This window comes from Rhinopithecus bieti, unplaced genomic scaffold (genome assembly GCF_001698545.2).
Source record: "Rhinopithecus bieti isolate Rb0 unplaced genomic scaffold, ASM169854v2 scaffold_6946, whole genome shotgun sequence".
NCBI lineage: Eukaryota > Metazoa > Chordata > Mammalia > Primates > Cercopithecidae > Rhinopithecus > Rhinopithecus bieti.
In genome coordinates, this window is record NW_016805697.1 from 811974 (window position 1) to 828796 (window position 16823).

At 43.5% G+C, this 16823-nt stretch overlaps 1 protein-coding gene across 1 annotated transcript in view; it reads right to left on the bottom strand.

Moving 5' to 3' along the window:
- The window catches only part of GREB1L (GREB1 like retinoic acid receptor coactivator), a 167926-nt gene that overhangs the window by 8261 nt on the left and 142842 nt on the right, over positions 1–16823 (bottom strand). Inside the window, exons 25-32 of the mRNA XM_017873530.1 lie at positions 13619–13774; positions 13246–13385; positions 10929–11090; positions 10625–10829; positions 5184–5349; positions 3528–3755; positions 2476–2617; positions 1010–1210 (exon numbers count right to left, since the gene is read on the bottom strand). Of these exons, the coding sequence (XP_017729019.1) occupies positions 1010–1210; positions 2476–2617; positions 3528–3755; positions 5184–5349; positions 10625–10829; positions 10929–11090; positions 13246–13385; positions 13619–13774 (1400 nt within the window). The remainder of the gene's footprint in view (positions 1–1009; positions 1211–2475; positions 2618–3527; positions 3756–5183; positions 5350–10624; positions 10830–10928; positions 11091–13245; positions 13386–13618; positions 13775–16823) is intronic.

Sequence of the window (16823 nt, forward strand, 5' to 3'; positions counted from 1 at the left end):
CCCGCCTCAGCCTCCCAAAGTGCTGGGTTATAGCCATGAGCTTTGATGCCTGGCCTTTACATCTGATGGTTTTTAAGGTTCCTTCTGCTTCTAAAATTCTGTAATTCATTACCCAAGCTATAGTGTAGATTACTGAAACATAAAAATGGGAATGTAAAATGTTTACACTGTGAAATTTTAAAAATTAGTTTCCAAAATTGAATACAGTTGGACTTCAGTGTTAAAAGAGTATGTGTATGGACATGTGTGTTTTTTTCAATACATACAAAGAAAAGCCCTGGAAGGAAATGTAGTACACCAAAATGTTCTTCTGGCAGGTGACTTTACTTTCTTATCATTTTAAAACATTTTTTACAAGGAGGATGTAGTACAAGAATCATTTCTAAAGGGACAGCTTAGTAGCAGGAGCCTGGTGGTGCAAGTGGCAGTTTAAAAAAAAAAAAAAAAAACTAAAACGTGAAAAATTTTAGAAGTCCAAGGGGTGGGAAGTGGAGAAATGCCACCTCTAGAGGCTTCAGGTGGTACACATTTATTTTTTCAGTAATCACTGAGCTCCTCTTACATATGTCTAAAACAATGACTAAGACATTGTGTGTCTTTGAAGAACTCGCACTTTTATGAAGAAAAACCCACATAATTACAGTATAATCTGATGAATGTTAACAGAAGTGGGAGCAAGCAACTGCTGCCCAAAGTCACTAAGGTAGGCTTCTCAGAGGAGCTGACAGCTGAGTTGTATATTTTCTGGCTCATTTGTGGAGATAAAATAGGCATGCGGAGGGCCAACTGCCACTGCATGTTGTGTGAGCCTTTGCATAAGTGAGTATGCAGAAGGGTAGAAATACAAGTTTTGATCTGTATTACTATCTTATTTTAATAAAAGTTCTGGCAAAGGACCAGACTGGCATCTTGATTTATATTTCATGTCACAGGCTTTTTTGTAAACAGCTAAAATGAGAAAGAAATGGATGGATGTAGGTAAGTACAGTATCCCCCACACCCCTTTTACCTCTGGTCCAATGTTAAGGTAGCAGTCAATGGCCAGCACGGGACTCCTGAAGTTATGGATGGCTTTGGGGAAGAGTTTATATGAGGCGTGCTGAAGGAATTTCTCCAGGAGAAACTGTGCAGGGGCTGCCAGTAGCGTGTGTTCACTGTCGGGAGCGCAGATGTATTGAAGGGGCAAGATGGGTGCTAAGCTCTCTGACACCTGAAATCAGAGCCAAGATGATCATGGGAAACTTGTCTGTCACTGGATTTTACAGGTGAGGAAACACTGAATTGTATCCTAACAGTCCCCAAATAATAGCAGTAGCACAGTGAGGGGTGCTAACTTCAAATGTATGTCAGTAAAGGGTCCTGAAAATTTTTTTCTCTTGGATTTAATGTAAGTTACATACAGCGAGGGCAGAAGAAAGCAGGCTTCTCTAAAAGTTACCACATTTAACAGGTACATTGTGAGATCAATCAGAACCCTTTTACAGTGGTGCTCGGTGTGTATGGGTTAAATCCTATCTCATCCTAACTCCACCCCACAACCCCACCAAAAAAATGGCAAAGAGGTTTCTAAGCTCCACTGGTAGCCCCATGCTATGAATTATTAGATATCAGTAAATTTCTTAGAAAAGAGTATAGTTTTGATCTATATTACTGTCTTTTAAGAAAGTTCTAGCAAAGGACCAGACTGACATCTTGATTTGTATTTCTCTCATGTATTACATAAAGAATGTCAAAGTGTGGCGGGATGTGGTGGCTGAGGCAGGAGAATCGCTTGAACCCGGGAGGCAGAGGTTGCAGCAAGCTGGGATCACGCCAGTGCAGTCCAGCCTGGGCGACAGAGTGAGACTCTGTCTCAGGAAAAAAAAAAGGCAAAAATGTAAAGTTTGCCATCTTGAAACTAAAGCTTTGAAGGATGTGTTAAGGCTTAAATCCAAAGAAACTTAGATTTAAGGCCAACATTTAAAGTAATTTTGTTGGATTGTCAAAACAAATGTTTTGGCTCTAGATGAGTCCCCAGTAACAGAAATGAGATTGAAAATTAAGAACTCCCTAATGGCTGGATGTGGTGGCTTATGCCTGTAATCCCAGCACTTTGGGAGGCCAAGGTGGGCAGATCACTTGAGGTCAGGAGTTCGAGACCAGCCTGGCCAACATGGTGTAACCCCGTCTCTACTAAAAATATAAAAATTAGCCAAGCATGGTATCACGAACCTCTAATCTCAGCTACTCGGGAGGCTGAGGTATGAGAATCGCTTGAACCCAGGAGGCAGAGGTTGCAGTGAGCCGAGATCACGCCACTGCTTTCCATCCAGCCTAGGGGACAGACTGTCTCCAAAAAAAAAAAAAAAAAAACTCCCTTGTGTTATTTCACTTTTCCAATAAAACGGAAAGTGCTTAATGCCAACATTTAATAACAAAGATAGTCATTATCATTGTGCTTATTTTCAGCACTTGAATCAAGCTTGCAGTACTTACCATGATCTTTGGTTTAATGATAAAGTCCCTTTGCCCTCCAACCTGAACATGTTTCTTCATGAGACTGAAGTTATTAAAGCGGCAGATGAACAGGCCACTACTGTTCGTTCTCAGATTAAAGTCAACATCTTCACAGAAATACCTAAATTGTAACCACAACAATAGTTTTCTTCAGCTGGCATATCTCAACCGTGATAACTATACACGGCAAAATAAATATGTGGCAAGATATTAGGAGCCTAAAATAATCAACCGTGCTTTTGTGGAGCTGGCCTTCATAACACTGACCTAGAAAAATTCTGATTTGGGCATTACAGCCTTTAAAAGGGGAAAGTGAGATGATCTTTGTCCCAGCTCTGTCACAGGTTTTAGGTATCCCTATGCAAAAACAGGACTGTGTTCCTATTTGATACACTCTGGCAGAACAGGAATGCAGAGGTGCTCCCAGTTTTAAATTTCTGGCTACAAACAGGATGAAGCCTCTGTCAAATTTAAAACAGAAGTGAAAGCAGCAGCTATTCTATAACCGTGAGGTTGGCATAAGAAGGACTTTATGGTTCCTGCTTTCTTGTTTGGCTCTCTCAGGTTTTGTAGGAACCTGGACATAATTTATTTGGGAGGCAAGGCCATGGCTACCCTGCTGATCCCCATCTGCTGCCTTTTCCCTACAGTAGGATTTCCCTGAATCCTACTAACATTCAGGAAAAGTGATTTCCTTCTGAGTTTGGAGGGTGAACGAGGGCTTAGTCTTAGATGTTTGCGGGTCCACACACTGACTTGAGTCAATAGTTTCTGTGTCTGTCTGAGTTCTTGTTGAATAATGAGATGGCTAAAGTGTTTAAGCATTTCATGTTGTAACCCCTGTTAAGATCTAGGTCAGTTTGGTGATAAAGGGGCACACTTTGGGGCTTGTGATCCCCCTTTCTCCTTGCCCACATAAAGAGTCAGCTTCTCAACTGAAGACATACGAATAAAAGCATTACAGAGGCTAGAGCTGGGCAGAAGGCATCAGTAGATGCCAGGATTACCTGTATCCATGAGGCCTGACTTACCTGTTGAAGTCATACTGCACATTCTGAGTCAAGTCTATGTTGAGAAGAATGAAATCATGCACGTGACACCTAGAGAATGGGGCCTTTAGGCTCTGAGAAGTCAGCTTGCTGCTCCATTTCTGTATGCCCAAGATTGCATAGTGGACAATTTTTGGTGTGGCTTCAATGTGCTGTAAGACAGTCTTCAAGGAAACATTCTTACTGGAAACTCCTACTTCCACAGGCTGGCTGTGAAATATAGTTTATATAAGATGTTGATAAATATTATGGAAGACAGGATCATTTGTGAACTGTCTATACACTATTATACACCAGTAATACTCTCAAGGATAAAATTAACTGATTTACTTTGTATTAGCAAATGGAGAAGAATGTCAAGCCCAGTTTTCACACTGCCTGTCACTATTAAAGAAACTGCCTTTTGGGGTGGGGCTTATCACTTTTGGGCAGAGAAAAATCCAGCCCCTGTGTCAGAGTGAACAATGAATAAAGTTGCCAAAGAAGAGGTAGCTGGAGGTTGGAAGCATAGAAGTATCCTTCCCAGTTCTGGTAATTGTGTATAATAAGGAATATTTGAAAATTTCACTGGCTTCAAATCCAAAATAGGAACAAGGACACGAAATCACAATGTTTGAGCTGGGAGGGGCTTAAAGGTACCTGGCACAGTGTTGCAATGGGAGTGCTATTGAATTTTGGGGGTTTATTGTGTTGGATTTTTAAAAATGTTTGGCATCCTCTGGTCCTCACAGATGCTCCTGACCGGCACCCGCTAGCAATGTGAGTGGGCACTACCCCAGGAAGAAAACCACTGATTTTGGCCCAGGCATAAGTTTACAGGTGATGGACTTGAGATATGGAGAGGTGAGATGACTTTCCTTTTTCATAGACAGTCAAGAAGCATGACTGGGTGTGGTGGCTCACGCCCGTAATACCAACATTTTGGGAGGCTGAGGTGGGAGGATTGCTTGAGCCCAAGAGTTCAACACCAGACTGGGCAACATCTCTACAAAAAAATTATAAACAAAAAACAGAGTTGGGGCTAAAAACTAGGTCTCCTGATTTGAGATGTCAGCAGTCTTTCTACATAAATCCTAGTGTCTCAACAGACTTTATTTTTGTTTTTTTGAGACAGAGTCTTGCACTGTCACCCAGGCTGGAGTGTAGTGGCACAATCTCAGCTCACTGCAACCTCTGCCTGTTGGGTTCAAGTGATTCTTATGCCTCAGCCTCCCAAGTAGCTGGGACTAAAGGCATGCGCCACCACGCTCAGCTAATTTTTGTGTTTTTAGTAGAGACAGGGTTTCGCCATGTTGGCCAGGCTGGTCTAGAACTCCTGACCTTAAACGATCAGCCCGCCTTGGCCTCTCAAAGTGCTGGGATTACAGGCATGAGCCACTGTGCCTAGCCTCAGTAGACTTTAATAGCTAACCAATGTTGTGATCCCAGAATGGTCCAGGAATATAATGGGCTACTGAATGTCTAAATAAAAAATTCCTAAGTCACCACAAAATGTTCTAGTGAGGGTGATCTCATGGTCGGCTGTTTTGCCCTAGAAAGCTGTCTCTCACTTACTTCTGTATGTAACTGTGGTCAAGAAATGTATTATCCTGTCTACAGCATTGTGTCATATGCCCCCAGAACAGCTTGGAAGTCTACCTGGATGGCTCCTGAACACTGTGAATGTTCCATAGGACACATGAGTCATCCATCATGACGATGAAAGGCCAGACACACTGGCGTTTAATGCCTAACTCCTCCAGGCGGTTTCTCTCCAATTCTAGGTTGTGATATGATAGCTCCTTAATGAGGAACCTGGCAGCACCTGGAAGGCAACATAACCACATCTACATATCCACACATCCTCACTCTGGCTTGGCTGAAGCCCCACAGGCAGCTATATTCTCTCCACAGAATGCCTGTTCACATGAGAACCATGCAGGTGGGAGCCAACCAAATGTTCAGAGCAGTGGCTCTCAAACCAGTGTATCTAAGAGTTACTGGGGAATCAGTTTTAAATGTAGATTCTTAGAGTCCATTACCAGAGCTGCATTTGAGTAGGTATGGTGAAGGGCCAGAAACCAGATATCTTTGAGGATACAAATGATATGAACCACACTTTGAGAGTATTGCAAGAATCCAGTTTCCCTCATAGGACAAAGGAATCCACATCTAGGAAATGCTATTACTGTTTACTTCTTTGAAGTATGACAAGAGGCTCTCTCAGACTTGGAAGCAGCTACTCACATGTCCTGTACTAGGGAGTTAACTGGGCTGCAGTGAGTGGGTATGCCAATTCCATTGATATGTCCCCTTCTTTAGACACTTCAAGGAAAATGACAGCAGCATCTTCTCTGAAGACTCTGGAAACTGGCACCCTTTCCCTAGATCTGCCTTTTGCAAGAGGCAATATGGTATAGAGATTAAGAGAATAGACAGGAGCCAAACTGTCCGATTTTGAATCCTAATTCCACCACTTTCTATCCATGTGACCCTGAACAAATTAAACCCATTGTGCCTTGGCTTCCCCACCTCTAAGAAGGCAATAATAACGGTGATCTCATAGGGTTGCTGTATGATGCTCAGGATAGCGCCTAGCACCCTCTACTCGGTGAATGTTAGCGATTATCAAGATGATAGGAATCAGCCAAATTTTATGAGTGGGCCATCCTAAAATGAAACAAAATGTAGGTGATAAATGAAAGAAAAGCTATTAACTCTATGGAAGAACCCAAAGCACTGTGAATAGATCTAGGGTAAAACTGGGATTTAGGAAAATCTACCTTCCAAGAACGTGTGTGTAATAGTTTGCATTCTCAACATAATAAGGGCCATGTATGAAAAGCCCACAGCTAACATCATCACTAGTCAATGGTGAAAGACTGAAAGCTTTTCCAAAACTGAGATCAGGAACAAGACAAGGATGCCACTTTTACCATTTCTATTTAACATAATACTGGAAGTCACGGCCAGAGAAAGTAATCAAGAAAAAAAATAAATAAATAAAAGGCAACCAAATAGGAAGTAAAATTATCTCCATTCCCAGGCAACATATACATAGAAAACTCAAAATTCCACCAAAAATCCCCTTTAGAATGAATATGTGAATCAGCAAAGATGGAGATGCAAAATCAACACCAAAATCAGTTGCATTTCTATGCCTCAACCTTGAACAATCTAAAGGAAATTAAGAGTTCCATTTACAATAGCATCAAAAAGAATTAAAGACTTAGAAATCAGCTTAACTAAGGAGGCAAAAGACTTGTACAGTCAAAAGTACAAAGCATTGTTGAAGGAAATTAAGGAAAACACCAATAAATGGAAAGACATCCTGTGTTTATGGATTAGAAGACTTGATATGAGATGTCAGTGCTACCCAAAGTGATCCAGAGCCTTAATGCAGTCCCTATCAAAATCCCAAAGACTTTGCAGAAATAGAAAAACCCATCCTGCAATTCATCCAGTATCTCAAGGGACCCCAAATAGCCAAAACAACCTTGAAAGAGAGGCAAAGGCAAAGTTAGAGATCTCACACTTCCTGATTTCAGAACTTACTACAAAGCTATAGTAATCAAAACAGTGTGGTAGTTTTGATCTGGGCATACAGAAAGCCCAGAAATAAACCCTCTCATACATGGTCAAATGATTTTTTACAAGGGAGCCAAAGCCATTCAGTGGGTAAAAGATGGTCTTGTCAACAAACACAGTTGGGGGCCGGGCATCATGTCTCACACCTGTAATCTCAGCATTTTCGGGAGGCTGAGGTAGGAGGATAACTTGAGGCCAGTGGTTTGAGAGCAGCCTGAGCAACATAGTGAGACCCGTGTCTCTACAAAAAGTTTAAAAATTAGCCAGGCATGGTGGCATAGGCCTATAGTCCCAGCCACTCAGGAGGCTAGGTGGGAGGATTGCTTGAGCTCAGAACTTGGAGGCTACAGTGAGCTATGGTCGTGCCACTGCACACTTTGGCCTGGGTGACAGAGCAAGACCCTGTCTTTAAAAAAAAAAAAAAAAAAAATGGTGCTGGGAAAACCTGATAGTCACATGCAAAAGAATGAATTTGAATCCTTACCTTAGACCCTACATAAAAATCAACTCAAAATGGATCAAAGACCTAGACATAAAAGCTAGAACTATACATCATTTAGAAGAAAACGTAGGGGAAGGCCTTGTGACATTGAATTTGGCAGTGATCTCTTACATATGATATCAAAAACAAAAGCTAAGAAAAAATAGACAAACTGGACTTCATCAAATAATAGAGTAAAAGGCAGTCCATGGAATGGGAGAAATTTTTTTTTTTTGAGACGGAGTTTCGCTCTTGTTGCCCAGGCTGGAGTGCAGCAGTATGATCTCAGCTCACCGCAACCTCCACCTCCCTGGTTCAAGTGATTCTCCTGCCTCAGCCTCCTAAGTAGCTGGGATTACAGGCAAGCACCACCATGCCAGGCTAATTTTGTATTTTTAGTAGAGACGGGGTTTCTCCATGTTGGTCACACTGGTCTTGAACTCCCGATCTCAGATGATCTGCCCTCCTTGGCCTCCCAAAGTGCTTGGATTACAGGTGTGAGCCGCTGCACCCGGCTGGGAGGAAATCTTTACAAAGTATATCTGATAAGGTGTTAATACCCAGAATATATTTTTTAAAAACTGCTACAACTCAACAACAACAAAATAATTCAGTTGAAAAATCAACAAAGACTTTGGAGACAAGTCTTCAAGGAAGATACACAGATGGCTAACAAGCACACAAAAAGATGTTTAGTATTACTAATCATTAGGGGAATGCAAAACAAAATCACAATGCACAACACCTCAAAAAAAAAAAAGTGTTGGTGAGGATGTGAAGAAATTAGAATCCCTGTGCATTGTTGGTGGGAAGGTAAAATGGTGCAAGCCACTATGGAAAACAGTATGGCGATTCTTCAGAAAGTTAAAAATAGAATTACCATATGATCTAGCAATCTCACTTCTAGATATATACTTAGAAGAAGTGAAAGAAGGGTCTCAGATATTTTTATACCTGTGTTCATAAAAGCATGATGCACAATAGCCATAAGGTGGGAGCAGCCCAAATGTCCACTGACAGATGAATGGATAAAATGGAGTAGATACATAAAATGGAATATTATCCAGCCTTTAAGAAGGGAGGGAATTCTAACACATGCTACCACATGGATGAACCTTGAGGACATCCTAAGTGAGATAAGCCAGTCAGTCACTAAAGGACAGATACTGTATCATTGCACTTAGAGACAGTAGAATGGTGGCTGCCAGGCGCTGAGGGGAGGGAGGGAATGGGGGAGTTTCTGTTTCACAAGGTGAAAAGAGTTCTGGCAATCAGTCTTACAACAATGTGAATGTTGTAACATTCACATTGTTGTAAGACTGTTGTAATAATTCTCATTACAATAAGAATGTTGTAATCTGAACTTCAATACTTTAGAAGTATTAAGGCAGTACGTGGTTTTTTTTTGTTTGTTTGTTTTGAGACAGAATTTCACTCTTGTTGCTCAGGCTGGAGTGCAATGGCATGTTCTTGGCTCACTGCTACCACCACGTCCTGGGTTCAAGTGATTCTCCTGCCTCAGACTCCTGAGTAACTGGGATTACAGGCACACACCACCACGCCCAGCTAATTTTTTTTGTGTGTATTTTTGGTAGAGATGGGGTTTCACCATGTTGGCCAGGCTGGTCTCAAGCTCCTGACCTCAGGTGATCCATCCCCCTCGGCCTCCCAAAGTGCTGGGATTACAGGCGTGAGCTACTGCACCCGGCCAAGGCAGTAACTTTTATGTTTATGTGATTTTACCAAAATAAAATAATAGTTTGTATATTTCATTTGCATATGTGTGTTGGCTTCTTTCTCCCCAGATTATTGCAAAAATGGCAAAACTAGTACTATACAGTTTGGTCAGATCTAGGATGAGAAAACTTTCTCCTAAGGATCAGGCAGGCATATATTCACAGAGAAAAAGGCTTCAGTTATTATGAGTTAGGTGGTTTTGGGGAGGCTGAAGGAACAGAAATATACAGAAGCCTTAATTCACTTGATATAAAGTGATAAACAATTATATTCAAAACAAAACCATTTTTGAAAATACATTAAGCCCATATTAAGGCTGTTTGAAGTCGAAGGACATGAAAAGGCATAGAAAGGAACAAGAAATGGAGAGACCTAAGAAGGAAGGGAGAGGCAGAGGCTAAGTTGAGAGACAGTGGAGAAAGAGGAGACCCTGGAGAGAAGAAACATGTGGGTTCAAGAAAACTACTCAGGTCTTATCTGCCCTCCAGTCCAGCTCTAGGCTGGGTGTTATTACTCCTCTTTAAAATGGGAACAAGCAGCTCCTCACTTGGCACTGAGGCACCCCACAGGAGCAGATGGGCAAAACTGTTTAGAACTACAGTGCAAGAAGTGTCCAGAAAAGCACAGCTCTAAAACACTGGATTCGGTTAGAGGTGTCCTGCCTGAGAAAGGAAAATGAAGGCATTCTCACAGCTCCAGTCTCCACAGCTCCAGTCTCTACAGCTCTGTCATACATACAAGCACTGGCCCCCTTTGAGAAATCAGCGCATTGCTGTTAAACCCCAGGGGGAAAGCAGGAAGACTTCTTTCAGGCACATTCCTGTGTCATAGGCAGTAACGATGCTTCCAGCTCCCTGGTTGTACAGCAGCCCCCTAGAACTTGCTACATGCCTTAAAGATGAGATGACCTAGGGGCCCCTCCTGATCTGGGTGAACCACTAACCCTGCCTCTCCCTTAGACCATCTTTTTTCTCATGGTTACATTTCTGCTCCACAGTGCTCAGCTCAGGAACATTTGCAGCCTATACAGGGAAGAATCCCAAACTTTCCCAGGGTGCTCCGTATACCAGTGACTTCTTCCTTAATTACCAGTCCTCAGAGTTAATTCTGCAAAACTGCAGATAAGGGGAAAAAGAAAACTCAAATTCAAGGAAGAGTCAAAAGACTTTTTTTTCAAAGAGGTGAGAGGGCAGGACAATTTCTAGAGGCAGGGGAATCTGAAATTTTCATGCCAGGGGAATGGAGCTCAGTTTATTTTTGAAGCCCTTCTCCCCATCCCAGGGGGGCCCCTTACCCACGCCTGCATTATTGAACATGCCGGGAAGCACCAGCATGATGTGGTTGGGCCAGTACTTGCGGTACAGAGGCATCTCATACTCTTTGACCACGAGGAGGTGAAGGTGGCTGATGCCCTCCATGGCGTGGAAAAGGTTTAGGAGTCCGTGCTCATGTCGACCACTGGAAGGAGTGAAAATAGGACTCTTGACTGCATTCAAATTCTGCCGAAAGGGGAAAAAAAAGATGAAATTAAAGCCTCTAGATTGAGGACACTTAGAGAACTAGGTCTGGTGCCTAGCAGTCCAGATGCTTTCACCCACCTTGTCTGAAACCAGGGGCAGCCGCATGCTCTCCAGGTGCTTGCCCTGCTTGCTGAAGACAAAATGACTCTCTTTGGATTTGGGAATGATGAAATAGAGCTGAACCTCTTCTCCCAGCATAGAGGAAGAGAATGTGAAGGCATGAAGGGTGGAGTCAGACATCTACATTTGCAAAGAAGAAAGGGAGGGAACGTAAGTAAGCCCACCGTTTCCAAACTTCCAGGCCACTCCTTCAGGTTGTTATTAAGAGAGGGAAACTAACATGAACTGGTAAGTGCTACCAGACCAGGCTGTGAGCAGCTACATCTAAAAGGTTGATAAGGCAAACACTTCATTTAGGAGCTGTCACTGACATGGCAGCCCGCCATCTTGCACCTGCATAGCCTCAGTAGGAGAAGTACTTGTTGCCTGGCATTGCATTCTTTATGCTGTCAGAGCCACAACTGCTCCATCTTATGCAGAGGTCAGATATACCAGTGGGATGTCCTGCTCTGTATGCATTCCCAAAGGTCCCCTGTTAATCGGAGGGAAACACTTCTGTTCTGTGCAGGTCAGGTCAAATGAATATCAGCTTTCTAAATATCAGGTTTGACATTAAAATGCCTCTCCAGCCCCATCTTTCCTGGCTACAGTGGATGCTGAAGAGGTTCAATCATTTAGCCCAGAACTCTGGTTTCAGAAAAGAGACCATTGGACTCACTGAAGCCAAATATAAATCTAACCTACATTTAAAGTGTTGGAGAGTTCATGTTTTTTCAGTAACCTGTCTCAGTGAATAATTATATAATAGGTCTTTTCACACTTTTAATGTGGATAAGATTTGGCTTAATAAAAGGGTACCATCAATTTTCATCAGCAACTAGAATCGAAGTAGGTTTCCCAATGGTTTTAACCAAAATACTATATTTCATAGAAAAATAACATTACACTTCTTCCCTTAATTCTAGTTCTGCCTCAGAAATGTGGGAATATACTACTTAGTACGGTAGTCACACAAACTTTATGAATAGAGGGTTTCTAATAAAGAGATTTTCTAAAAACTATAATCTGTAGACCAGGGAACTTGGGTCTTCTATAAAGCTTTTAAGAGCTTATTTCAAAGCAGCCCACCAAAAGTTTTCAGTAACACCAAGAAAACAAATGGGATATAAAAAGGTAACTTGTATTAGAAGGGCAGAAATGATTCGATCAGTTTTTTAAAGCATATCCCTTCTAGTACTCATTTGTATTTCAGGATGAGATGTGGGAAAAGGGTGACGACCTGGCCCTGAAGAGCAGAAACAGGTTTAGGGGAGTCAGTATGGCCTACCAGAAGCAGGAGTTGTTTCTGTGTGTTCAGAGCCAGGTCACAAAATAAAGATGGATTGGGGGAAGTAAGCTCTGGATATTACTATCATTATGTTACCTTTCCATCTTTTGTGCTTAAAGATGCACTAGCCAAAAAGAAGCCACATACTAAGGGTTATTGGCCCGTGTTCTGCATTCCTATGTCTCAGTTCTCACTGCATAAAACAAACTGACTCCACTGGCCGGGCCACCCCACACAGGTGTGAATATGATTAGGTTGGTGCAAATATACAGACCTGTTAGAATCACAGCTCAAAGGGCACACCCTGTGAATCTGAGATAATAGTGCCATTTTAGTCAGTGATCCAAAGGGAAGAGGGGGAAACTCTTTTATCAAATATACTGTAATATCTGGATGCAAAGAAACATCTCTGCTACTTCCTAACCTAAACATGACACATGTAACCATTTGAAGTAATTCAAGATACTAAAGCCAAGCTGCCTTCTCTCCCTCCCACAATCCAAAGAAACCCAACATTCATTTAATTATCGCTTCATGCATTGTTTGTTTGTTTGTTTTTGAGACCGAGTCTCAGTCTGTCACCCAGGTTGGAGTGCAGTGGTGAGATCTTGGCTCACTGCAGCCTCCACCTTCCAGGTTCAAGCGATTCTCCTGCCTCAGCCTCCCAAGTAGCTGAGATTACAGGCGTGTGCCACCACACCTGGCTAATTTTTTGTATTTTTAGTAGAGATGGGGTTTCACCATGTTGGCCAGGATGGTCACGAACTTCTGACCTCAGGTGATGCACCCACCTTGGCCTCCCAGTGCTGGGATTATGGGGTGAGCCACCACGCCCAGCCTTCATGCATTTTTCTCACCAATGAGTGGCTCCTTCGTATGAGTAAACTATCCTTTACCTGAGGCCTGAAACTAGGGGCCCTATTTTTCATCCCTCCACCCCCCACCCTTACATACAAAATCCATAGTGGGTGACAGAGGGTGAGGGCGAGGGCGAAGGCGGGACGGTACCTGGGAGGCAGAGGTGAAGTCCATGTACTGGCGGCACTGTTCACAGTGGTGAAAGGTGTTATAGGCTGCATATTTGGTCAGCATTATGGACACAGTTTCCCGTTTCCTGGGCTCTTCAACTTTGGATTCCTTTATCACTTCTGTGTATAAAGGGGCAAAAAGCCATCCCATGAGATAACATGTTTTCCCTGTGCCTGGAAAGAAAAGTCCCCTTTCCCCCAAAATGACTTTTCCATGTATTCTGTAATTTATGCCCTAAGAAACAGATATGAAAATTTAAAAAATCATGTGCATAAGAGTGAAAGAAAAGCGAGATGGAGTTAGTGTCCCCTTGACCCGGAAAGGTGGTGAACTTGGCTCTGATTGCACTGACCTTGTTTGACCCCTGCCAGCTTCTCAGTATACACCAGGCTCATCAAAGTGTACTTGGGGTCATGCACACTGACATCAAAAGGCATTTTACTGAAGCTCTCGATGTCAGGCCAGGGCTCTCCCTCTGACTGGCTCACTTCACTGCTTTCACTGTGATCTAGGACAAGAAGGAAGTGTGCAGAGCAGGTGACTGGCCTTTCTCTTCCACATGTGTCAGAGAGAATGGCTTTTATGGGATGTAGAGCCCAGATGGGTGGACAAAGGCATTTCTGAAAAATGAGCTCCCCTATCCCAGTAGAGGAGGCAGACTTGTTCACACCCATGCTGAGAGGAACATTTGCCCTCACTGGCCCCCAGCATTCGTCTCTGCAGACCCAATTCACAAACTCTGGCATCTGTAAGATAACCTAGTCTCCACCAGGCCAAATTTCCTTAAAAGTTTCATTTTGGGTGATCTTTATTTCTGTCTTGAGATTTTTAGCTGTGGGGTATTAATATACTGACACCCAAGAGATTTCAGGATGCACTGAGCAAAATTCCCAATGTCTTCTGCACATTAGAATCAGCTGAGGAGCTGGTAAAAATTCCCACACTCAGGCCACACATCCCAGAAATAGTTCAGTCAGAATGTCTGATGCCCAGGAACCAGTCATATTTTAAGGCTCCTCAGAGTGTTCCAATGTGCAGTCACAGCTGAGAGCCAGTAGACGTGGGTGTGAATCCTGGCCCTGCTCCTTGCAGTGTCACACCTTCAGGCACTGTCCTTAACCCTGAGTTCCCAGATTATTGTAAGCTTTAATGCAGCCTCAACCACCTGGGATCAAATGATCCTCCCACCTCAGCCTCTTGAGTAGTTGGGACTACAGGCACGTGCCACCATGCCCAGCTAACGTTTTTGTAGAGACAGGGTCTTACTGTATTGCCTAGGCTGGTCTTGAACTGCTGGGCTCAAGCAAGCCTCCTGCCTCAGCCTCCCAAAGTGCTGGGATTGCAGGTGTGAGCCACCATACCAGACCCTTTTTTTTTTTTTTTTTGGGAGACAGGGTCTCACTTTCACTCAGGCTAGAATGCAGTGACGCAATTTAAGCTCACTGCAACCTTGAATTCCTGGGCTCAAGGAATCCTCCCACTGCAGCTTCCTGAGTAGCTAGGATTGCAGGCGTGTACCATCACACTTGGATAGTTTTAAATTTTTTTGTGAGAGATGGGGTCTCTCTGCTGCCCAGGCTGATCTCAAACTTCTGGCCTCAAGCCATCCTCCCACCTTGGCCTCCCAAAGCATAGAGATTACAGGTGTGAGCCACCCTGCCCAGCCAGATATGGTACATTTAAAGTGCCAAGACAGGCTGGGCATGGTGGCTCACGCCTGTAATCCCAGCACTTTGAGAGGCCGAGGCAGGCAAATCATTTGAGGTCAGGAATTTGAGACCAACCTGGCCAACATGGTGGAACCCCGTGTCTACCAAAAATACCAAAATTGGCTGGACGTAGTGGCGCGTGTCTGTAATCCCAGCTACTTGGGAGGCTGAGGCAGGAGAATCACTTGAACCCCAGAGGCGGAGGTTGCAGTGAGTTGAGATCGTGCCACTGCACTCCAGCCTGGGTGACAGAGTAAGAGTCTCTCTCAATAAATAAATAAATAAATAAAATAAAGGGCTTTGACAGTCGCAGGCACACAGCTGGTGTCTAATAGATATTTTTTATTATTGGCCAGGTGCAGTGACTCACACCTGTAATCCCAGTACTTTAGGAGGCCGAGGCAGGTGGATCACCTAAGGCTAGGAGTTCAAGACCAGTCTGGCCAAAGTGGTGAAACCCTGTCTGTACTAAAAATACAAAAAATTAGCTGGGCCTGGTGGTGCATGCCTTTAATCCCAGCTACTTAGGAGGCTGAGGTAGGAGAATTGCCTGAACCCGAGAAGCAGAGCTTGCAGTGAGCCGAGATCATGCCAGTGCACTCCAGCCTGGGTGACAGAGCAAGACTCCATCTCAAAAAATAATAATAAAGTGCCAAGACAGTTGCAGGCACACAGCTGGTGTCTAACATTACACACACACACACACACACACACACACACACACACACACACACACACATATATATATATTTTTTTGAGATGGAGTCTTTATCTGTCACCCAGGCTGGAGTGCGGTGGCGCAATCTTGGCTCACTGCAAGCTCCACCTCCCGGGTTCACGCTATTCTCCTGCCTCAGCCTCCTGAGTAGCTGGGACTACAGGCTCCTGCCACCTCGCCCGGCTAATTTTTTTGTATTTTTAGTAGAGACGAGGTTTCACCGTGTTAGCCAGGATGGTCTCCATCTCCTGACCTTGTGATCCGCCCGCCTCGGCCTCCCAAAGTGCTGGGATTACAGGCTTGAGCTACTGTGCCCGGCCCAGATTATATTTTTTATTAGTGGCCAGGTGCAGTGGCACACACCTGTAATTTCAGCACTTTGGGAGGCCACGGTGGGTGAATCACATGAAGTCAGAGTTTGAGACCAGCCTGGAAAACATGGTGAAACTTCATCTCTACTAAAAATACAAAAATCAGCCGGGCATGGTGGCGTGAGCCTGTAATCCCAGCTACACAGAAGGCTGAGGCAGGAGAATTGCTTGAACCCAGGAGGCAGAGGTTGCAGTGAGCTGAGATCACACCACTGCACTCCAGCCTGGATGACAGAAACTCCATCTTAAAAAAAAAAAAAAAAAAAATATATATATAAAATATTAGTAATAAAATGTATAAGATAAAAAAGTAGCTTAAGACAACTTTCAAAGGGAGAAAAGAAACTTTCCAAAAAAGGCTAAAGATTGGAGGTACAGCTAATATCTTTTAACACATATAATACATTTATTTTTATATCCCTGAACTAAAGTCTGCACTTTGAAGCCTAGTCTAGTTTGTAAAAAGATGTCATTGTGCCTCTTGAGAGCACCATTGCATTAACCTGCACTAAAATGAGGGAGAAGGAAGAAAGGCAAACAGTGTTTCTTACTACAAAGGTCAAATGAGCTGTAACAGACTCGCAGCTCACCAGCACAGAGCAAGAGTCAAGATCACTGTAGCAGGATCTGAGGGAAAAAATCAAAGGCATCACTCTGTTGTGGTGCCAGGGAGCCTGGCGGGAAAGCTGGCAGGAAGGGCAGGCTTCGACTCCCGGTCTGCTTGGCTCTGGCTTTGCCCTTCTGGCTCAGCTCTTTCCT